Source organism: Mirounga leonina, unplaced genomic scaffold, assembly GCF_011800145.1.
Source record: "Mirounga leonina isolate KUSES-001 unplaced genomic scaffold, KU_Mleo_1.0 Mir_101799, whole genome shotgun sequence".
Lineage (NCBI taxonomy): Eukaryota > Metazoa > Chordata > Mammalia > Carnivora > Phocidae > Mirounga > Mirounga leonina.
This window is the reverse complement of record NW_023270210.1, coordinates 3062072-3086011: the sequence shown is the minus strand read 5'-3', so window position 1 is coordinate 3086011 and position 23940 is coordinate 3062072. Positions and strand designations below refer to the sequence as shown.

At 37.7% G+C, this 23940-nt stretch overlaps 1 protein-coding gene across 1 annotated transcript in view; it reads right to left on the bottom strand.

Annotated features, from left to right (window-relative positions):
* The window catches only part of GABRA3 (gamma-aminobutyric acid type A receptor subunit alpha3), a 368385-nt gene that overhangs the window by 27647 nt on the left and 316798 nt on the right, over positions 1-23940 (bottom strand). Inside the window, exons 8-9 of the mRNA XM_035011687.1 lie at positions 22937-23089; positions 1227-1438 (exon numbers count right to left, since the gene is read on the bottom strand). Of these exons, the coding sequence (XP_034867578.1) occupies positions 1227-1438; positions 22937-23089 (365 nt within the window). The remainder of the gene's footprint in view (positions 1-1226; positions 1439-22936; positions 23090-23940) is intronic.

Here is a 23940-nt window from a genome sequence, read left to right as displayed (position 1 = left end):
TGACAAATCAAGTATTAGATGGATCAATATATTTTAAGAATAAAAAGGTAACAACTACACTAAGTATAATAAAACCACCCCAAAATTTCCTATGATAGAGTAGATATGGTTAGTAGAAACATGCTTATTTCTTCATAATTTATAGCAAGGACTTAATAAATTCTATCTAAACAGTGAAAATCTATTCTAAAATTTTGCCAACTCACCAGTCTGTATTCTATGAAATATAGAATCTTTTCCTCCAGTTTGAAAAATCTTCATTATCTTTTCTCTTCTCCATGATTCTTCATAGTACTGGAATGGTTCTGGGACCACATCTGCCAGTTCTTTTTAGCATCTTTGGATAGTCTTCATCTAGATCTAGAGATCTGAACTCTTTTAAAGCAGCCAAGGACAATAATCTTGATTTCACAGCATTTATGTTTTATTCCTACCAACTCTGGTTGGTTTATTGGCTTTTTTTTCCTCCTTCCCGTCTCTCCACCAATCCAACTAACAATTATTCAGCTTTTACTATGAATCAGGTGCTGTGCAAGAATACTGGCTAGTTAAAAAGATGATGCAGACAAGCCCCTGCCCTCAAAATGTTCAGTCTGATGAGGAGGCAGATAAACAACTCTAATACAAATGCAGGATTTTAATAGTAGCATCACCCTCCTCCTACCAGAAGAAAAGCTAAAACTATCTGGAAGATTCTTGGAAAGGTTCTATAGAGAAAATAGCATTTAAACTGTGTCCTTGAAGAATGAGTTGGAAAAAAAAAAAAAAAAGAAGAATGAGTAGATCTTCACCAGGCAGGAAAAAAAAGAAAAGAATAGTCTAGGTAGAGCATAAAAAATTAAGCAGAGACACAGAAGGAATAATGATCTCTTTAGTTTGAATGTATTGGGAATATACTGAAAAGTGAAGGGCAGAGTTGGCCCTAGAGACTGTGCACTTTTCTGGGTGGCTTTATAAGTACAATGTGTTCCCCTTGATTCTAGCAGTATCATACTTAGAGTCGGTCTCTCATCACAAGACATCAACCCTCCATGATACCTCTTTTCTTTGCCCCCAGCAAACACTCCACATTGCCAAGAAGCACTCCAGTTGAGAATTGGATTGATGACCCCAGTGAATAGCACACAGCCTTGGCCAGTTCCCACAGGCTGCAGGCTGCCCACTCCTGGTTCCAATACAGTTCTCTCAGGGAGTGCTTCCCAGCCCCCACCCTTGCTGTATCTCACCTTCATCTCCAGGGCCTCTGGCACCTTCTTGCCTTCCCAAGCCCAACTCCGCTTGGTGAAGTAGTTAACAGTGGCAAATTCAATCAGCGCAGAAAATACAAAGGCATAACAGACGGCTATGAACCAATCCATGGCCGTCGCGTATGCCACTTTAGGTAAGGAGTTTCTGGCACTGATACTCAAGGTGGTCATGGTGAGAACAGTGGTGACACCTGGGGAGAGAGAAGATGAGAACCAGTTGCCACTGGAAGACATTTAGAGCATATATGATGAGATCACCAAATTTGACTTATGAGGAGGAGCACTCAAAATGGTCCCTTTAAAGTAAACACAGAGAATGTCAACATGGGATGGTTCTACCTAGTAATTACCCCATCCCAGTTATCACAGGAATAGAAATCTCCAGTATAACACTTCTAAAAGTTCTCCTCTAGGGGTGCCTGGGTGGCTCAGTTGTTAAGCATCTGCCTTCGGTTCAGGTCATGATCCCAGAGTCCTGGGATTGAGCCCCCTGTTGGGATCCCTGCTCAGTGGGAAGCCTGCTTCTCCCTCTCCCACTCCCCCTGCTTCTCCCTCTCCCACTCCCCCTGCTTGTGTTCCCTCTATTGCTATCTTGTCAAATAAATAAGTAAAATCTTAAAAAAAAATAAAAGTTCTCCTCTAGCCTCTGCTTAAACATTTCCACTGAAGAACAGGTAATCTACTCCATGGTAAGAATAGTTTTTAATTAGAAAATCTTATCTTCTGAACTGAAACCTGCCTTACTCTAACAACTCCTAGCCCACTGACTGATCTCAGTGTTCTTTCTCTGGCAACACAGGAAAGAAAAGCCTGCTCCCTCCTTTCCAGGACAGGCCTTCAGAGAGTTGGAGAGGGTGGACATGATTCCTCATGAATCTGTTAATCTCCAGAATTGACATGGCCACTTCTTTCTCTTGTTTCTTTTCCTTCCCCATTCTGGTAGTTCTCTTCTGAACAGTCCAGAACCTGAGCCCAAGACTCAAGATTTTCACTTCCCTTACTGTGGACACTATTCTAATCCTGCAACAAACCATTGTAGAAGATGGTACTTTAGCTGCATCACAGTACAGGTCCTATTGAGCTTTGTGGACAACCAAAGTTATTCCAATATCTATTTCTTGTGAGTTTTTGTCAAACCACAGCTTGCTTTTAGATCAATTCTTTTTTCTTGGTGGTGTTATTAACCTAAATTTAAGACTTCCCTTTATTCACTTATAATTTATTAAAATTATTTTTTCTAATCTGTTTGTATTTTAGATATACATCTGAGCTATACAGTGTTGTGGTGAACAATATGAGCTTTATAATCAGATTGAAAATTGACTGAAATTCTGGCAATTCTACTTACTAGTAATATACCTAGAACAAGGTGATTTACCCCACTAAGCCTGTTTTATTATGTGTAAAATGTGTGATTATACCAGACTCAGAAATTCGTTGGGGAATCCAGTGAAATGATGTTTATAAAACCCATAGCACAATATATGGCACAGAGTAAACACTCAAGAAATAGTAGCTTCTATAATTAACATTATTCTTATTTCTACTGTTGTTAACAATATTATCATAATTATATAATTAATTATAGTGGTATAATTATAAACACATTTTAAACATTATAATAATAATAATCTTATGATTGTTAGCAATAGTATTCTAGCCTCAAATATCTACACTAGAAATTAGAAGTCCTGAGCTCTGCCACTTACTTGCTTTGTATCTTGGTTAATTTACTTCATCTCTCTGTGCCTCCATTCTCCCCATCTATGAATATTTCCTACAGTCTCTATACCTTAGAATTTTGACAATGTTGTATCCAAAGACATCCAGACTTCAGGAAGAGGGAGTAGTCAGACCCTCTTTCTAAGTGTTGGCATGCTCAAGAGTATGGGGAATGTAGGTTGGGGTCAAGTAGGGCATGGAAAATAGTCCTAATGTGGTGAGATAGATTATATAGAAAAGCAAGCAGAGTGGTGGAGTTAAGCTGGTGGAGCAGTAGGGGGACCATGAAATTGCCTTGCCCTTCAAATACAACTAGACCAAAATTAAACTACTTTAAACAATGAGGAAGATGATCTGAGGATTAAGGAAACAATCTACACAGTTGGAGGGAGAGAATGTGGCACATGTGAGGCTTATCTTGACAAGCAAATCAAAGCACACCTTCATAAAGGTGCAAACACTCCCCCACTACAAGCAAGTAGGAACTCTGTAGAGGAAGGACCAGTGGGAAAGAGCAGGCAAAACACAATAGCAGACTGTACACAGCATACACCAGAAGCACTTCCTTAAGGTTTTGTTGTTGTTGTCGCTGTCGCCATTGTCGATATTGCTGTTTTTGCTGGTTTCTTTTCTTTCTTTTTTTTTTTTTTTCTATCCTCCTTTCTTTTCTGGACACAATGATTAGACAGAGAAATTCACCCCCCCCCCAAAAAAAAAGAACAGGAGGTAATACTGCCAGGGGTTTAATCAAAAGGGATATAAGTAATATGTCTTTAACTAGAATTTAAAATAATGATTATAAAGATAGTAGCTAGGCTTGGAAAATGCATAGAAGATACTAGAGAATCCCTTGTTATAGAAATAAAAGAACTAAAATCTAATGGGGTCAAAATTAAAAATGCTATTACTGAGATACAGTCATAAATTGAGGCTTTAACAGCAAGGATAAATGAGGTAGAAGAGAGTGTCATCAATATAAAAGACAAAATGATGGAAAATAAAGAAGCTGAAAAGAAGAAAGACAACAACCGGATCATGAAGGGAGACTCTGAGAACTCAGCAATTCCATAAAGTGAAATAATATCCAGGTAATAAGGGTCCCAGAAGATGAAGAGCAGAAGAAAGGGACAGAAGTTTTATTTGAATAAATTATAGCTGAGAGCTTCCCTAGTCTGGGGGATGAAACAGACATTCAAGTGAGGAGGCACAAAGAACCCCCCTCAAAATCAATAAAAACACACCACATATAACAATGAAACTTCCAAATTTCAAAGAAAAAGAGAAAATCCTGAAAGTAGCTTAGGACAAGAGATCCTTAACCTACAAGGGTAGACACATAAAGCTGACAGCAGGCCTGTCCATAGAGACCTGGCAGGCCAGAAAGGACTGGCATGATATATTTGATGTGCTAAATGGGAAAAATATGCAGCCGAAAATACTGTATCCAGCAAAATTGGCATTCAGAATATAAGAAGAGATAAAGAGTTTCCAGGACAAACAAAAACTAAAGGAATTAGTGAACACTAAACCAGCCCCACAAGAAATATTAAAGGGGATCCTATCAGCGAAGAGAGAGCCCCAAATATAACAAAGACCAGAAAGGAACAGAGACAATCTACAGGAACAGCGACCTTACAGGTAATACAATGGCACTAACTTCATATCTTTCAATAAATATTCTGAATGTAAATGGACTAAATGCTCCAATCAAAAGATATAGGGTATCAAAATGGATAAAAAAAAAAAAAACAAGACCCATGGATATGCTGCTTACAAGAAATACATTTTAGACCCAAAGACACCACCAGATTGAAAGTGAAGGGGGGTGGAGAACAATTTATCATGCAAATGGACATCAAAAGAAAGCTGGAGTAGCCATCCTTATATCAGACAAACTAGAATTTAACCCAAAGATTGTAATAAAAGAAGAACATTATATCATAATAAAAGTGTCTATCCAACAAGAAGATCAAACAATTGTAAATATTTATGCCCCTAACACAGGAGCAGACAAATATATAAACCAATTAATAACAAAAAGAAACACATTGATAATAATACAATAATAGCAGGGCACTTTAACACCCTACTGACATCAATGGACAGATCATCTAAACAGAAGATCAACAAGGAAACAAGGGCTTTGAATGACACACTGGACCAGAAGGACTTAACAGATATAGTCAGATCATTTCATCCCAAAGCAGCAGAATACACATTCTTCTCTAGTGCACATGGAACATTCTCCAGAATAGATCACATACTGGGTCACAAATCAGGTCTCAACCAGTACAAAAATGATTGAGATTATTCCATGCATATTTTCAGACCACAGTGCTTTAAAATGTGAAGTCAACTACAAGAAAAAATTTGGAAAGACCGAAAATACATGGAGGTTAGTGAACATCCTACCAAAGAATGAATGAGTCAGCCAGGAAATTAAAGAAGAATTTATTTCTTTATTTTTAAAGATTTTATTTATTTATTTGACAGAGAGAGAGTAAGCACAAGCAGGGGGAATGGCAGGCAGAGGGAGAGAGAGAAGCGGACTCCTACAGAGCAGAGAGCCCAATGTGGGGCTCAATCCCAGGACCCTGGTATCAATCATGACCTGAGCCAAAGGCAGATGCTTAACTGAGCAACCCAGGTGCCATGAGAAGAATTTTAAAAAATACATGGAAGCAAATGAAAATGAAAACATGACAGTTCAGAACCTTTGGGTTGCAGCGAAGGCAGTCCTAAGAGGGACATATATAGCAATACAGGCCTTTCTCAAGAAACAGTAAAAGTCTCAAATACACAACCTAGCCTTATAGCTAAAGGAGCTGGAAAAAGAACAGCAAATAAAGCCTAAATCCAGTAGGAAAAGGGAAATAATAAAGAACAGAGCAGAAATCAATGATATAGAAATAAAAAACAAAACAGTAGAACAGATTAACAAAACTAGGAGCTGGTTCTTTGAAAGAATTAATAGGATTGATAAACCCCTAGACAGACTTATCAAAAAGAAAAGAGGAAGGACCCAAATTAATAAAATCATGAATGAAACAGGAGAGATCAAAATCAACATCAAAGAAATACAATTATAAGAGAATATTATGAAGAATTATATACCAACAAATTAGGCAATTGGGAAGAAATGGATGCATTCCTAGAAACATATAAATGACCAAAACTGAAACAGGAAGAAATAGAAAATCTGAACAGACCCATAACCAGCAAAGAAATTGAAACAGTAATCAAAGATCTCCCAACAAACAAGAGTCCAGGGCTGGATGGTTTCCCAGCAGAATTCTACCAAACATTTAAAGAAGAACTAATACCTATTCTCTGAAACTGTTTCAAAAAATAGAAATGGAACAAAAACTTCCAAACTCATTCTATGAGGCTGCCATTACCTTGATCACAAAACCAGATAAGACCCCATCAAAAAGGAAAATTACAGACCAATATCCTTGATGAAGATGGATGCAAAAATTCTCACCAAGATACTAGCTAATAGGATCCAACAGTACATTAAGAGGATTATTCACCATGACTGAGTAGGATTTATTCCTGGACTGCAAGCATGGTCCAACATCCACAAATCAATCAATGTGATACACCACATTAAAAAAAGAAAGGACAAGAACGATATGATCCTCTCAATAGATGCAGAAAAAGCATTTGACAAAATACATCCTCCTTTCTTGATTAAAACTCTCCACAGTGTAGGGATAGAGGGAACATACCTCAATATCATAAAAGTCATATACAAAAAACCTACAGCAAATATCATCCTCAATGGGGAAAAACTGAGAGCTTTTCCCCTAAGATCAGGAACATATATAAGAATGTCCAATCTCACCACTGTTGTTCAACATAGTACTGGAAGTCCTAGCCTGGGCAATCAGACCACAAAAAGAAATTAAAGACTTCCAAATCGGCAAAGAAGAAGTGAAACTTTTGTTCTTCACAGACAACATGATACTCTATGTAGAAAACCCAAGACTCCACCAAAAAATTGCTAATACTGATACAGGACTTCAGCAAAGTTGCAGGATATAAAATCAATACACAGAAGTCAGGTGTATTTCTATACACTAACATGAGGCAGAAGAAAGATAAATCAAGGAATCAATCCGGTTTACAATTGCACCAAAAACTATAAGATACCTAGGAATAAACCTAACCAAGGAGGTAAAGGATCTGTACTCTGAAAATCATAGAACACTTATGAAAGAAATGGAGGAAGACACAAAGAAATGGAAAAACATTCCAAGCTAATGGATTGGAACAAAAACTTTGTAAAATGTCTATGCTACACAAAGCAATCTACACATTCAAAGCAATCCCTATCAAAATACCATCAACATTTTTCACAGAGCTGGATAATCCTAAAATTTGTATGGACAGAAAACACCCTGACTACCCAAAGCAATCTTGAAAAAGAAAAGCAAAGCTGGAGGCATCACAATTCCTGACTTCAAGCTGTATTACAAAGATGTAGTCATCAAGACAGTATGATATTGGCACAAAAGCAGACATATAGATCAATGGAAGAGAATAGAGAACCCAGAAATGGGCCCTCAACTCTATGGTCAACTAATCTTTGACAAAGCAGGAAAGAATACCAAATGGAAAAGACAGTCTCTTCAGCAAATTGTATTGGGAAAATTGGACAGCAACATGTCTAAGAATGAAACTGGACCACTTTCTTACACAATATACAAAAATAAACTCAAATGGATGAAAGGCCTAAACATGAGACAGGTATCCATCAAAATGCTAGAGGAGAGGTAGGCAGCAACCTCTTTGACCTCAGCCACAGCAACCTCTTACTAATACATCTATAAAACAAAGGGAAACAAAACCAAAAATGAACTATGGGGACTTTGTGAGGATAAAAAAGCTTTTGCACATCAAAGGAAACAGTCAACAAAACCAAAAGTCAACCTATGGAATGGGAGAAGATATTTGCAAATGTCCTATCAGATAAAGGATTAGCATCCAAAATCTACAAAGAACTTATCAAACTCAACACCCAAAAAACAAATAATCCAGTCGAGAAATGGGCAGAAGAAATGAACAGATATTTTCCAAAGAAGACATACAAACGGCCAACAGACACATGAAAAACCGCTCAGCATCACTTGGCATCAGGGAAATACAAATCAAAACCATAAGATACTACCCCACAATGGTCAGAATGGCTAAAATTAACAACTCAAAACAACAAACGTTGGCAAGGATGTAGAGAAAGGGGAGCCCTCTTACACTGTTGGTGGAAATGCAAACTGGTGCAGACACTCTGGAAAACAGTATGGAGGTTCCTCAAAAAGCTAAAAATAGAGCTACCCTACAACCCAGCAATTGCACTGCTAAGTATTTATCCAAAGGAAGCAAACATAATGATTTGAAGGGGCACATGCCCCGTTTATAGCAGCAATGTCCATAATAGCCAAACTATGAAAAAACCCAGATGTCCATGGACAGATGAATGGATAAGGAAGAAGTGGCGCGTGCACACGCACACACACAATGGAATATTACTCAGCCATCCAAAAGAATGAAATCTTGCCATTTGTAATGACATGGAAGGAACTAGAGGGTATATTGCTAAGCAAGGTAAGTCAGCCAGAGAAAGAAAAATACTATTTGATTTCACTCATGTAGAATTTAAGAAACAAAACAGATGAACATAGAGGAAGGGAAGGGAAAATAAAAGAAGAGGAAAACGGAGAGGGAGGCAAACCATAAGAGACTCTTAACTATAGGAAACAAATTAAGAGTTGCTGGAGGGGAGGTGGGTGGGAATATGGGGTAACTGGGTGATGGGCATTAAAGAGGGTACTTGAGGGGGAGGAGCAAGATGGCAGAGGAGTAGGAGACCTAAATTTCATCTGGTCCCAGGAATTCAGCTAGATAGGGATCAAACCATTCTGAACACCTACAAACGCAACAGGAGATGGAAGAAAAGAACAGCAGCAACTCTCTGAACAGAAAAGTGACCACTTTCTGGAAGGTAGGATGTGCGGAGAAGTGAATCCGAGGCGATATTCAGGAAGATAGATGGTGGGGGGAGGGAGCCTCCGTCAGCCACTACTGGGAAGTGATAGAGCAGTGGAGCATAAAATCGGAACTTTTAGAAGTCTGCTCCACTGAGGGACATTGCTCCAGTGGCTAAGCGGGGGATGGAGCCCTCACTGGGACAGTGTGGTCTTGGGACCCTTGGGGTCACAGAAAGACCGGGGGTGCCTGAGTGTGGCAGAGCTCCCAGGTGTCAGAGCATGGAAGCTGGCTGCAGAGACGGAGCTGAGGAGTGGGCTCTCAGCTTGGGGTTGCCAGAAACTGATCCTTGGCATAGTCGGGCCACTGCTCTTCCAGCAGGGACCCAACAAGCAGCAGATCTGGGGAGACTCCCCTTCCTCCCCTGGGAGGAGCGGCATGGGAGCGCACCACAGTAATCTGCTGGGTTTGGAGACTCCAAATGGGGTCGGGTGCCAGAGATAGAAATGCCTGGTCACAGGCTGGATGAGCGCAGAGTGCAACTGGAGACCGGGGAGACGGAAGTGATTGACTGCTTTTCTCTGGGGGTGCACTGAGGAATGGGGCCATGAGTTCTCGGCTCCTCTGGGGCGGAGACTGGGAGGCCGCCATTTTCACTCTCATCCTCCAAAGCTGTACAGAAAGCATGCAGGGAACAAAAGCTATGGAGAGCAAACCCGAGCAGATTACTTAGCTGGCCCCAGCAAGGGCAGGGCAATTCTGCCTCGGCAAAGAAAACCATGGCAACAGGTGCCTCCCCAAAAAGATCAGCAAGGATATCAAGCCAAGACCAAGTTTACCGATCAATGAGAATGGCAGAACGCCAGCACTAGGGGAATACAGCACACAGAATTCATGGCATTTTTTCCCCGATTCTTCAGTCTTTCAAAGTTAATTTTTTTAATTTTCTTTTTTTTTTAATTTTTCTTTTTCCGTTTTTCAACTAACATCAATTCTTTTTTAAAAATCTTTTTTATTTTTCATTTTTAGGGTCATATTCTATCCCTTCATAGTAGTTAAACTTATTTTTTGTATATATATAAGTTGTTCTCTCTTTAAAATTTTGGGATACAGTTTCTTCTAACAGACCAAAATAGACCCTAAATCTCTAGTGTATGGCTTTGTTCTAGTCTCCTGCCTGATCACATTCTCTCCCTTTTTCTAAAAAAATTTCTCTTCTTTTTTCAACCAACTTCTTATCTTATCAATTACTTTTATAAAATCTTTTATAATTTTCATCTTTACAGTCATATTCCATCCCTTCATCATATTTACCATTATTTTTGTACATATATGTTTTTCTTTCTTCAACATTTTGGGAGACACTTTCTTCTAACAGACCAAAATACGCCCAAAATCTAGTGTGTGGCACTGATCTATACACCAGCCTGATCATATTTGAGCATATTCTTTTTTTTTATCTTTTTCTTTTTCTCTTTTTTCTTTCTTTCTCTTTCTTTTCTCCTGGTTTCAGGTCTCTTCTGATTTGTTTAGTGTATATTTCTCCGGGGTAATTGTTACCCTGTTAGCATTTTGTTCTCTCATTCATCTATTCTCCTATGGACAAAATGACAAGATGGAAAAAAATCACCTCAAAAAAAGAAAAAAGAACAAGAGGCAGTACCAACTGCCAGGGACCTAATCAATATGGACATTAGTAGGATGTCGGAACTAGAGTTCAGAATGACGATTTTAAAGATACTAGTTGGGCTTGAAAAAAGCATGGAAGATATTAGAGAAACCCTTTCTGGAGAAATAAAAGAACTAAAATCTAACCAAGTTGAAATCAAAAAGGCTATTAATGAGGTGCAATCAAATATGGAGGCTTTAACTGCTAGGATAAATGAGGCAGAAGAGAGAATTAATGATACAGAAGACCAAATGATGGAAAATAAAGAAGCTGAGAAAAAGAGAGATAAACAACTACTGGATCACGAGGGCAGAATTCGAGAGAAAAGTGATACCATTAGATGAAACAATATTAGAATAATTGGGAACCCAGAAGAAGAGGAAAGAGAAAGAGGGGCAGAAGGTATATTGGAGCAAATTATAGCAGAGAACTTCCCAAATTTGGGGAAGGAAACAGGCATCAATATTCAGGAGGCACAGAGAACCCCCCTCAAAATCAATAAAAATCGGTCAACACCTCAACATCTAATAGTAAAATGTACAAGTCTCAGAGACAAAGAGAAAATCCTGAAAGCAGCTCGGGAGAACAGATCTGTAACCTACAAGGTAGAAATATTAGACTGGCAACAGATGTATCCACAGAGACCTGGCAGCCCAGAAAGGACTGGCATGATATATTCAGAGCACTAAATGAGAAAAATATGCAGCCAAGAATACTATATCCAGCTAGACTGTCATTGAAAATAGAAAGAGAGATAAAAAGCTTCCAGGACAAACAAAAACTAAAGGAATTTGCAAACACAAAACCAGCCCTACAAGAAATATTGAAAGGGGTCCTCTGAGCAAAGAGAGAGCCTCAAAGTAACATAGACCAGAAAGGAACAGAGACAATATACAGTAACAGTCACCTTACAGGCAATACAATGGCACTGAATTCATATCTTTCAATAGTTACTCTGAATGTAAATGGGCCAAATGCCCCAATCAAAAGACACAGGCTATCAGATTGGATAAAAAACAAGAGCCATTGATATGCTGTCTGCAAGAGACTCATTTTAGATCCAAAGAACACCTCCAGGTTGAAAGTGAGGGGGTGGAAAATCATTTACCATGCTAATGGACACCAAAAGAAAGCTGGGGTGGCAATCCTTATATCAGACAAATTAGATTTTAAACCAAAGACTATAATAAGAGATGAGGAAGGACAGTATATCCTACTTAAAGGGTCTATCCAACAAGAAGATCTAACAATTGTAAATATCTATGCCCCTAACATGGGAGCAGCCAATTATATAAGTCAATTAATAACAAAAGCAAAGAAACACATCAACAACACTAGAATAATAGTGGGGGATTTTAACACCCCCCTCACTGAAATGGACAGATCATCTAAACAAAAAGATCAACAAGGAAATAAAGACTTTAAATGTCACACTGGACCAAATGGACTTCACAGATATATTCAGAACATTCCATTACAAAGCAACAGAATACACATTCTTCTCTAGTGCCCATGGAACATTCTCCAGAATAGATCACATCCTAGGTCACAAATCAGGTCTCAACTGGTACCAAAAGATTGGGGTCATTCCCTGCATATTTTCGGACCACAATGCTTTGAAACTAGAACTCAATTACAAGAGGAAAGTGAGAAAGAACTCAAATATATGGAGGCTAAAGAGCATCCTACTAAAGAATGAATGGGTCAACAAGGAAATTAAAGAAGAATTTTAAAAATTCATGGAAACAAATGAAAATGAAAACACAACATTTCAAAATCTTTGGGATGCAGCAAAGGCAGTCCTAAGAGGAAAGTATATAGCAATACAAGCCTTTCTCAAGAAACAAGAAAGGTCTCAAATACACAACCTAACCCTATACTTAAAGGAGCTGGAGAAAGAACAGCAAATAAAGCCTAAACCCAGCAGGAGAAGAGAAATAATGAAGATCAGAGAAGAAATCAATGAAATAGAAATCAAAAGAACAGTAGAACAGATCAATGGAACTAGGAGCTGGTGCTTTGAAAGAATTAATAAGATTGATAAACCCCTGGCCAGACTTATCAAAAAGAAAAGAGAAATGACCCAAATAAAATCATGAATGAAAGAGGAGAGATCACAACCAACCCCAAAGAAATACAATCAATTGTAAGAACATATTATGAGCAACTCTATGCCAGCAAATTAGATAATCTGGAAGAAATGGATGCATTCCTAGAGATGTATCAACTACCAAAACTGAACCAGGATGAAATAGAAAACCTGAACAGACCTATAACCACTAAGGAAATTGAAGCAGTCATCAAAAACTCCCAACAAACAAGAGCCCAGGGCCAGATGGCTTCCCAGGGGAATTCTACCAAACATTTCAAGAAGAATTAATACCTATTCTTCTGAAACTGTTCCAAAAAATAGAAATGGAAGGAAAACTTCGAAACTCGTTTTATGAGGCCACCATTACCTTGATCCCCAAACCAGACAAAGACCCCATCAAAAAGGAGAATTACAGACCAATATCCTTGATGAACATGGATGCAAAAATTCTCACCAAAATACTAGCCAATAGGGTCCAACAGTCCATTAAAAGGATTATTCACCATGACCAAGTGGGATTTATCCCTGGGCTGCAAGGTTGGTTCAACATCCACAAATCAATCAATGTGATACAATACATTAACAAAAGAAAGAACAAGAACCATATGTTCCTCTCAATAGATGCAGAAAAAGCATTTGACAAAGTACAGCATCCTTTCTTGATCAAAACTCTTCAGAGTATAGGAATAGAGAGTACATAACTCAATATCTTAAAAGCCATCTCTGAAAAACCCACAGCAAATATCATTCTCAATGGGGAAAAACTGAGACCTTTCCCTCTAACGTCAGGAACACGGCAGGGATGTCCACTAACACCATGACTATTCAACATAGTACTAGAAGTCCTAGCCATAGCAATCAGACAACAAAAAGAAATAAAAGGCATCCAAATCGGGAAAGAAGTCAAACTCTCACTGTTTGCAGGTGATATGATACTTTTTTTTTTTTAAGATTTTATTTATTTTTTGACAGAGAGAGAGACAGCGAGAGAGGGAACACAAGCAGGGGGAGTGGGAGAGGGAGAAGCAGGCTTCCCGCTGAGCAAGGAGCCCGACGTGGGGCTCGATCCCAGGACCCTGGGATCATGACCCGAGCCGAAGGCAGACGCTTAACGACTGAGCCACCCAGGTGCCCCGGTGATATGATACTTTATGTGGAAAACCCAAAAGACTCCACCCCAAAACTACTAGAAATCATACAGGAATTCATAAAGTGTCAGGATATAAAATCAATGCACAGAAGTCAGTGGCATTCCTATACACCAACAACAAGACAGAAGAAAGAGAAATTAAGGAGTCGATCCCATTTACAATTGCACCCAAAACCATAAGATACCTAGGAATAAATCTAACCAAAGAGGCAAAGGATCTGTACTCAGAAAACTATAAAATACTCATGAAGGAAATTGAGGAAGACACAAAGAAATGGAAAACGTTCCCTGCTCTTGGATTGGAAGAACAAATATTGTGAAGATGTCAATGCTACCTAGAGCAAGCTACACATTTAATGCAATCCCTATCAAAATACCATTCACTTTTTTCAAAGAAATGGAACAAATAATCCTAAAATTTGTATGGAAACAGAAAAGACCCCGAATAGCCAGAGGAATGTTGAAAAAGAAAAGTAAAGCTGGTGGCATCACAATTCCGGACTTCAAGCTCTATTACAAAGCTGTCATCATCAAGACAGTATGGTACTAGCACAAAAACAGACCCATAGATCAATGGAACAGAAGAGAGAGCCCAGAAATGGACCCTCAACTCTATGGTCAACTAATCTTCGACAGAGCAGGAAAAAATGTCCAATGGAAGAAAAGACAGCCTCTTTAAGAAATGGTGTTGGGAAAATTGGACAGCCACATGCAGAACAATGAAACTGGACCATTTTCTTACACCACACACAAAAACAGACTCAAAATGGTTGAAAGACCTAAATGTGAGACAGGAGTCCATCGACATCCTAGAGGAGAACACAGGCAGCAACCTCTTCGACCTCAGCTGCAGCAACTTCTTCCTGGCAACCCATTGCCAAAGGCAAGGGAAGCAAGGGCAAAAATGAACTACTGGGACTTCATCAAGATAAAAACTTTTTGCACAGCAAAGGAAATACTCAACAAAACCGAAAGACAACTGACAGAATGGGAGAAGATATTTGCAAATGACATATCAGATAAAGGGCTAGTATCCAAAATCTATAAAGAACTTATCAAACTCAACTCCCAAAGAACAAATAATCCAATCAAGAAATGGGCAGAAGACATGAACAGACATTTTTCCAAAAAAGATATCCAAATGGCCAACAGACACATGAAAAAGTGCTCAACAGTGCTCGGCATCAGGGAAATCTAAATCAAAACGTCAATGAGATACCACCTCACACCAGTCAGAATGGCTAAAATTAACAAGTCAGGAAACGACAGATGTTGGCAGAGATGCAGAGAAAGGGGAATCTTCCTACACTGTTGGTGGGAATGCAAGCTGGTGCAGCCACTCTGGAAAACATTTTGGAGGCTCCTCAAAAAGTTGAAAATAGAGCCACCATATGATGCAGCAATTGCACTACTGGGTATTTACCCCAAAGATAAAAATGTAGGGATCCAAAGGGGTATGTGCACCCTGATGTTTATAGCAGGAATGTCCACAATAGCCAAACTATGGGAAGAGCCAAGGTGTCCATCAACAGATGAATGGATAAAGAAGATGTGGTATATATACACAATGGAATATTATGCAGCCATCAAAAGGAATGAAATCTTGCCATTTGTAACGATGTGGGTGGAACTGGAGGGTATTATGCTGAGCGAAATAAGTCAATCAGAGGAGACATGTATCATATGATCTCACTGATATGAGGAATTCTTAATCTCAGGAAACAAACTGAGGGTTGCTGGAGTGGTGGGGGGTTGCAGGCATGGGGTGGATGGGTGATAGTCATTGGGGAGGGTATGTGCTATGGTGAGCGCTGTGAATTGTGTAAGACTGTTGAATCAGAGACCTGTACCTCTGAAACAAATAATACATTATATGTTAAAAAAAAAAAAAAAGAAGATAGTACGAAGCAAAAAATGAAGGGAGGGGAAATTGGAGGGGGAGACAAACCATGAGAGACTATGGACTCTGAGAAATAAACTGAGGGTTCTAGAGGGGAGGGGGTGTGGGGGAATGGGTTAGCCTGGTGATGGGTATTAAAGAAGGCACGTACTGAATGGAGAACTGGGTGTTATATGCGAACAATGAATCATGGAACCCTACATCAAAAACTTATGATGTGTGGTGATTAACATAACATAATAAAATTTTAAAAATGTAAAAATAAAAAGAGGGTGCTTGAAGTAATGAGCACTGGGTGTTGTATGCAACTGATGAATCAGTGAAATCTACCTCTGAAACTAATAATACAGTGTATGTTAATTAAATTCAATTTAAATACAAATATTAAAAAAAGAAAAGGAGAAAGGGCCTCTTAACTCTACCCAGAGAGTCAGCTGTGTGTGCTGTAGCCTCTTAGGTTTCTTTAATATCTTGGTCCCTCATGTTCCTTACTTATACATTTGCTATATAAATGAAAATTCAGACTGGAATAGTCAGTAGAATTTCAACAGAAAGATCCTAAGGAAGCACCTTTGTAGAAACTATATAGTTATCAAAGCTGATTAGCAAATCAAATTTTAAGCCTTGTCAGGAATCAGCCACTTAGCTAGTACCTATTAACAAACTATCTGAATTTGTAGCCTGGGAAGTTTTGGGACTGAACCCAAGGCTCAGTAATCCTCTCAGGAGTGATTCATGGGAGAAACAAGCTACCTCATTTATGGTTATTAACAAATGCAATTGTCTATCCTGTCACAGTCATAACAGTGTGCCAGTGGATGAATGGAAAGAACTCCACAGCAACCTAAGTGTTTCTATATCATAACTCAGTAGAATTTTTTTAGAATTCTAGCCTCTAGAGCTTAATTAGAACAGTCATTTTGTGAAGAGCTCTTAGCTAGTCATCCGGTAGGACCCTCAATCAAGAATTTACACTTTATGGATTGACCATGAGGTTTGGCATTTTAAGAGATGCAGTTCTACCACCCAGTACTTTGTACTTTTTTTCAAGACTTTTTTAGAAAGTATTTTGTGACGGGGCGCCTGGGTGGCTCAGTTGGTTAAGCAACTGCCTTCGGCTCAGGTCATGATCCTGGAGTCCCTGGATCGAGTCCCGCATCGGGCTCCCTGCTCCGCAGGGAGTCTGCTTCTCCCTCTGACCCTCCTCCCTCTCATGCTCTCTGTCTCTCATTCTCTCTGTCTCAAATAAATAAATAAAATCTTTAAAAAAAAAAAAAAGAAAGTATTTTGTGACTGCCCCAAACTCGCTTCCTTTGAGCACTTCTAAAAGTCTAAGGACACTTCTTTGATAACATGTCTGTCTGTACTACCAAAGCAGGAGCTGCTTGAGAATAGGGATCATGAGTAATCTGTCTCTATCCCCTCAATCCAGAATATAATACCTGGCACAGTGTAAGCCTCTAGTACATGTGTGATCAGTGAAACTGCTCTGCCCAGCTTGCAACCCATGTAACACTGCAATACATGTGTTCCCATCAGAGTGAAGAATGCACTTTTCTTAGAGTAACTATATTGTTATCATTATATTAGTTCTTATTCTCTTTTCTCAACATTAACAACTGTCTATTCTGTGCCATACAGAGTTAGGTCCTAGGGATACAAAAATCAAAACATTTCACACCACAGTCTTCAAAATGAGCACTCATTTTCCCTAGGAGACAATTAGAATTAATTATACTTCATGTACCTGGTGAACTAAGGTGCCACCACAAAGGGAAAGCTTTTTATTAATTCAGTATCAGTCAGGCTTAATCCTGTTCCAAAAAGTACATTACTGAATATGACCCAGTCACCCATTTCTTCTTACAACCCTTTTCTCCCAAACTCTTCTAACTCTCCAACTCTGCTGCTCTATGACCAGCAGATTCACATATATTCTCAACCTCTTCTTCAAATGCACATCTTTCAATCTTAACTAAAATCTGATGTTCATACTGAGTGTACTAGTTTCTGTTCTCAAACATGGTTGATCATTCAGAATCAAGAACTCAAGAGATAGAGGTACATATTTTCCTTGACCTCTAGTATTCCTTCGACCATTACACTACCATAGTCTTATGGTAATCTGTGCTTCTGTGAGATTTCTGCCATTTGGTAATACCCCTCTTCACCCTTTCTAATAGGTATTGTCTATAGAATACTTCCATCAACCCAAAGATTCCTTTGTGACCATTCCATCCCCTCCTTGGTCCCAGGTAACCACTCCTCTGGTTTCTTTCAGTATGGTTAGATCTTTTTCCCCCTAGAGTTTCATACATATCATATAGTATTTACTCATTAGTGTTTGGCTTTCTTCACTCAGCATAGTATTCTTTAGGCTCATTCATGTTGTTGCATCTATCTTCAGTTTATTCGTGTAAATTTCAGAGTAGCATTCCACTGCATTGATATAACATAATTTGTTTATCCATTCACCTATTAATGGACATCTGGACTATTTCCAATGTTCAACTATTATGAATAAAGCTGCTGGGAAGATTTACATGTAAGTCTTTGTATGAGCATATGTTTTCATTTTTCTTAGTAAACCTAGGGATGGAACTACATGATTATATTATAAGCATATGTTTAACTATAGGAGACTGCCAGTTTTCTATACCATTTAACATTCCCATTAGATGTATGAGTTTCAGTCAGCATGAATCTTTGACTTATGAAAATTAAATATTAATTGGTACCTTTACACATTTCCCTGACAATGAAAGTCCTTAGAACATTTTTTCTCCATCTCAACTTATATACACTACATTATGGTCTAGTCTTTTACTCTAAATATATTGTATGCCCAGTAAGCTACTGTTATTATTTTATACATCAATAGTCATTTAACATACCCCATATATTTATTATTTTCACTTTTAAAATGCATCTTAATCCTTCCTTCTGGGATAATTTTCCTTTTGCTTGAAGAACTTCCTTCAATGAGGGTTTGATGAAAATGAATTTTTAGTTTTATTTTTTTGTCTGAAAGGGTCTTTATTGTTTCTGTTGAAGTCAGGGTAGTCTATTATTACTTTAAAGACAATGCACTTTTTTTCTAGGATAATTTAAAGATTTTTCTTTTTGTTTTTTATTTGTTTCCAAAAATTTCACTCTAATGTGTCTCTGTCTTGTCTTTTAATTTATCTGAATTGGGTTCATAGAGCTTTTTGTAATTGTGCCTTTTTGTCCTTTATCAGGCTTGGACAGGAATCAGCCACTGTTTCTTCAAAAATTGCTTCTATAGCATTCTCTCAGTTTTCTTCTAGGATTCCAATTACTTCTGTGTTAGACCTTTTCAATAAATCATATATAGTTTCTCTTCTGCATTTTACACATTTTTGTCTTTCTGGGCCTCATTCTAACTATTTTCTTTCAGTTCATGGGTTTTTCCTTCAATTGTATCTAAACCACTGAGTTTTTATCTATATATTCAAGTTTTAGGATTTCCAGTGTGCTTGCTCTCTCATGTGCTCTTTTTCTCTACATAAATACACTGTCTATATGATAGAATTATCATGTTAGTTTCACCTACTTAAACATGTTCATCATAGCAATATCTGGAGTTTTAGTAGGTATTTTTTAATTGGGTTATAAATTATATACAATAAAAAATAGTTTGGTTATACATTTCAAATTGCTTGGGCAAATGTACACAGTTGTATAACTACTACCCCAATGAAGATATAGAATATTCTACCAAACCAACAAATGCCCAAGTGCCCTTGTACCCATTTTCAGTCAATCCATTGCCCCAGAGGAAAGCACTGCTTTGGTTTCTAACACTGTAGCTTCGTTTTGCCTGTCTTAGAATTTCCTATAAATGAAATCATATATTATGTACTATTTTGGGTCTGGCTTCTTAATTTGACATAATTTTTGAGATTCACTTATACTGTTATGTGACTCAATAGTTGTCAATGCACTGTATGAATATCTGATTGAACATGCCACAATATAAACACCTGTTCACTTGTTGATATACATCTGGATTTTATGAATAAGCTATTATGACCATTCTTATATAAGTCTTTTATATATGTATAAGCCTTTTATATATATTTTCATTTCACTTGGGTATGAAGTGAAATACCTAGATTTTTGGATAAATGTATTAACTTTCTAAGAAATAGCCAAACTGTTTTTCCTAAGTGGTTGTACCATTTTAAATCCTCACCAGCAGTGTATGGGAATTCCAATTGCTCCTCAACCTCACAAATATTTGGAATTGTCAGTCTTTTTCATTTTAGCCATTCTAGTGTTTATAAAGTGATGTCTCCATGTAGTTTTAATTTGTATTTTCCTGATATAAAATGATGCTAAATATCTTTTCATGTTCTTATGGGGGCATTTACATATATTCTCAGTAAATGTCTGTTCATGTATTTTTCCAATTTTTAAAATTAGATTCTTTGTATTTTTATCATTGAATTTAAGGATCTCTTTATATTTTTCAAACAAATGCCTTGTTGATCTGTATATATATAAAATATATTCTTCCAGTCTATGGCTTGCTTTTTAATTCTCTTAATGTTATTCTTTGGGGAGTGGTAATTTTTAATTTTGATTAAGTCAAATTTATTTTTTTATTCTTCACTTAATTTTTTGTATACTAAGAAATTTCCACCTTCCAAAGGTTACAAAGACATTGTCCTATATTTAGTTCTAAGAGCATGACATTTTTAGCTTCTATATTTAAGCCTATGATCAATCTCAAATTAATTCTCTGCAATGCCATTCTCTGTCATAAATCAAGTTGTCATATATGTGGGTCTACTTTTACTTTATAGTGTTTTTCTTTCCCTTATGCCTATAACACTCTTAATTTCTATAGCTTTTTAATTATTTTTGACATCTTGTGGGGCAAGCCTCTTCACTTCGTTCTTTTTTAAAAAGATTTACTTATTTATTTTAGAGCAAGAGAGTGCATACAAGCGGGGGAGGAGGAGAGAATCTCCAGCAGACTCCCTGTTGAGTGTGGAGCCCAACACGGGGCTCGATCTCACGACCCTGAGCCAAAATCAAGAGTCAGACCCTTAATGGACTGAGCCACCCAGGCACCCCCCACTTTGTTCTTATTTAGTAGGGTATTGGCTATTCTTGGCTCTTTGTTCTTTTATAAAAATTCTGCAATCACTTTTTAAATTAATGTTTTATGTTGGAGGTTCTTACATCAATGCAGTAAGTGTAACTATGAACTCTAAACTCATGTGAGGCCAAGTTTAAATTAAAAAATAAATTCTTAACGAATCCTATATTTTACACAGAGCCCAGGCCAAAACAGACATTATTCCTTATTGTTTCCCTGCACTGATTACTGTATTTTTTTAGTGCTCTTTCTAGGGCATAACCCTTCAATGGTATTGGATTTATGGGATGAATCCTTGTATTCATTTCCTATGGTTTATGTAAAAAATTACCACAAATTTAGTGACTTAAAACAACACAAATATTTTTTCTTACACTCTTGAAGGCCAGAAGTCTGGCAGTTTTATGGGCCCCTTCCTCCTCGTTCAAAGCCAACAGTATAGCATCTTCAAATCTCTCCAGCTTCCTTTATCACACTGCCTTTTGCTCTGTAGTCAAATATCTTTCTGCCTCCCTCTTATAAGGACACTTGTGATTATATTTAGGGCCCAACCAGATAATCCAGGATAATCTCTCCATCTCAAGATCCTTAATTTAGTGCACATCTGCAATGTCCCTTTTGCCATATAGGGTAACATTCACAGGTTCCAGAGATTAGGACATGGATATATTTGGGGGCCATTATTTAGTCTACCACAGCCCTAGTTCTTTCTAATCCTAAACTTCACTCAGGCTCAAAGCCTTTCTTTTGTAACCTTAAAACTCAAAATCTTATTTATCAAAACTAGTAGTCCATTTTCCACCTATAACAGTATCAGTTCATGTGATTAACTCTAATTTTTAGTTCCCTCTTCCATTTGGGCCCCTGAGTGTTTCCTTTAATTTATCAGCTCAGATATTTAAAGAGGATGTTTTCTATGTTTTATCTAGCTTTTCTAGGAGTTTGTAGAAGAGAGTATGTAGTTTGTTATATTTCTAAATACTGTTGACTCCTACATAGATTCTGTTCCCTCTACTTCACTAGAACTGTTCAAGATCACTAACAACCAAGCATATCACCATACTCAACAGTTTTTATCTGCATCTTACCTAAAAACACAGAATTTACACCAAAGGATTATTCCCTGCTTCTTGGAACACTCTCCTCTTGACTTCCATGATATCACACCCTTCTAGTTTTTTCTTTTTTTTTCTTTTTTCCCTCTTTACAGGTTACTCTTGTTCTCTATGCTGTGGTCTCTTCTACCTGACCTAAAATGCTGCTTCTTCTTAAAAAACACCATTTACTATTTAACTACACAGTATAACTTCAGGATATTGGTAGGAAATATTGGCCTTCTGTGTGGGTACTCAGCATATCCATGTGTATGCCTCACAGACACCACTGCCATGGAGGCAGTTTAGTAGACTAAAAAGAGTATTTTTCTTCTAAAAATTTTTACAGTGGGGAAAACAGGCAGAAAATATTCTATATGTTTTAAGTCTCCCAGGAAGAAATGCTAATGATATACAAATCTCTTTTTAGACACCAGTAACTTTCTATTAAAGAAAATTTCCCTGATTGTAGGTACTATTGAAAAATCCTTCAAACTTTGTGTAGCCTTTACTGATAATTTGTACTTTCAAAAAAGCTAGAGGAGAAATAGCAATGTCAGATGCTTATACAAAAAAAAAATGGATCATAAAAAGCCCCCAATCCACTTCTCTGTTGTCAACTTAGTTTCCCACTTGTCACCTTCTCCAGCTCTGCCCACTAATTTCCTCTTTTTCACTGAAGGCTCAGTCCCTCCCCAGTTCCTGAAGCAAACCTGACTGAGAGAGGAAGCATTTTAGTAACCTTACTACTCCAACACTCTTCTATTCCCACTTTTTTTTTTTTTTAAAGAATTCAGTTGCTTGAAACACCAGGATCTGATGACTCAATTACTAATGCTGGGCCCAGGCATTGCTCCCATCCACTTTCCTTATCCCTACTCTGACAGTCCATCATAAAACTTTGCCAATGCCTTCATCTGCTCATTCTCCATAAAACAACACTCACCAAAGACCGTACGGGCAGGGACAGACTCTCTGTTGAGCCAGAAAGACACTTGTGACAGAATGACAGTCATGATACATGGCAAGTAGGTCTGGATCACAAAATAGCCAATTTTTCGCTTGAGATGGAAGTGGGTTGTCATGACGACATATTCTCCTGGAAAGAGAGTAAAATTAGGCAATATATAGCTGAGTAAACATTGTTAAATCAAGGTGGGCCCCAATTCAGTTCACCAAGTTCTTTAACCTTATACTCAAAACAAGACATTCCAGCACCTCCCAAGTTCACATAACCAGATCTCCTTAATAATCATGAAGTAGTGCATTTTTATGCAAAAATATATGCCAACACTGTACCAACACAGCTTGCTCAGAGCAATTCTGACACAGATTCATTCAAATAAATCAGTGTCTTAAATAAAAATAAATAACAGTCTCTTCTACAGCATTTGCTATGTGACTGGCACTCTTGTAGCACTTTAACATTTAACATCTTAAAATACTTAATGTTTATAACAATGTTATAAAGTAGATACTATTGTTATCCTCATTTTATGGTCCACTAAACTGAGGCAAAGAGAAATTGAGCAATTATATAAGGCTATCCAGCTACTAAGCAGTGGAGCCTGAATTCAAGACCATATGGGTCAGTTACACAGTTTATGCTTTTTAACCACAATGCTCTGCTGTTTGAATGGACTTAGAGTTAGAACCAAAAGTTCATATAGCAGAATGTGGGCTGGCCTATAACACCCCACTCCAAAACAAGAGTGAACACTTATTGAGCTCTTACTATATGCCAAACAACTTTGAGTGTTTTGTCTCTGCCCTTCCTCTCTCTCTCTCAAATAAATTAAAAAATTAAAAAAAATATCTTCTGCCTAGGCTTCCTACTTATTATAGGTTGAATTGTGTCTCCCAGAAAGATATGGTGAAGTCCTAACCCTGAGTACTTCAGAATGTAATCTTCTTTAGAAAAAAGGTTGTTGCAAGTATAATTAGTTAAGA